Source organism: Carlito syrichta, unplaced genomic scaffold, assembly GCF_000164805.1.
Source record: "Carlito syrichta isolate Samal-C Ts95f unplaced genomic scaffold, Tarsius_syrichta-2.0.1 Scaffold4971, whole genome shotgun sequence".
NCBI classification, from domain to species: Eukaryota; Metazoa; Chordata; class Mammalia; order Primates; family Tarsiidae; genus Carlito; species Carlito syrichta.
The window spans coordinates 1-640 of NW_006949067.1; the positions used below are offsets into that span (position 1 = coordinate 1).

Here is a 640-nt window from a genome sequence, read left to right on the forward strand (position 1 = left end):
CAAGCCTTTTACATTCATTCACGCCTTACTCGACATATGATGAGCCATACTGGAGAGAAACCCTACAAATGTGAAGAATGTGGCAAATCCTTTCATTTTCATTCATATCTTACTCAACATATGATAATCCACACTGGAAAGAAACCCTACAAATGTGAAGAATGTGGCAAAGCCTTTCGTTCTCATTCACATCTTATTCAACATACAATAATCCATACTGGAAAGAAACCCTACAAATGTGAAGAATGTGGCAAAGCCTTTCACATTCGTTCACGCCTTACTCGACATATGATGATCCATACTGGAGAGAAACCCTACAAATTTGAAGAATGTGGAAAAGCCTTTGACTCTTGTTCATATCTTACTCAACATACAATAATCCATACTGGAGAGAAACCCTACAAATGTGAAGAATGTGGCAAAGCCTTTCACATGCGTTCACTCCTTACTCGACATACGATGATCCATACTGGAGAGAAACCTTACAAATGTGAAGAATGTGGCAAAGCCTTTTACATGCGTTCACGCCTTACTTGGCATACGATGACCATACTGGAAAAAACCCTACAAATGTGAAGAATGTGGCAAAGCCTTTCACTTTTGTTCATATCTTACTCAACATACAATGTTCCATACTGGA

The 640-nt window shown here is 38.8% G+C and overlaps 1 protein-coding gene across 1 annotated transcript; it reads left to right on the forward strand.

Annotated features, from left to right (window-relative positions):
* The first annotated feature begins 36 nt into the window (after nt 1-36).
* LOC110594664 (zinc finger protein 257-like) lies at nt 37-576 on the forward strand. Its single transcript, XM_021707605.1, has one exon. It carries the CDS (start codon nt 37-39, stop codon nt 574-576), a length of 540 nt encoding a protein of 179 aa, XP_021563280.1.
* Nucleotides 577-640: the final 64 nt, after the last annotated feature.

Excerpts from the sequence above, each read along its gene's own strand:
- LOC110594664 (XM_021707605.1), top strand. The coding sequence starts at position 37 with ATGATGAGCCATACTGGAGAGAAACCCTACAAATGTGAAGAATGTGGC.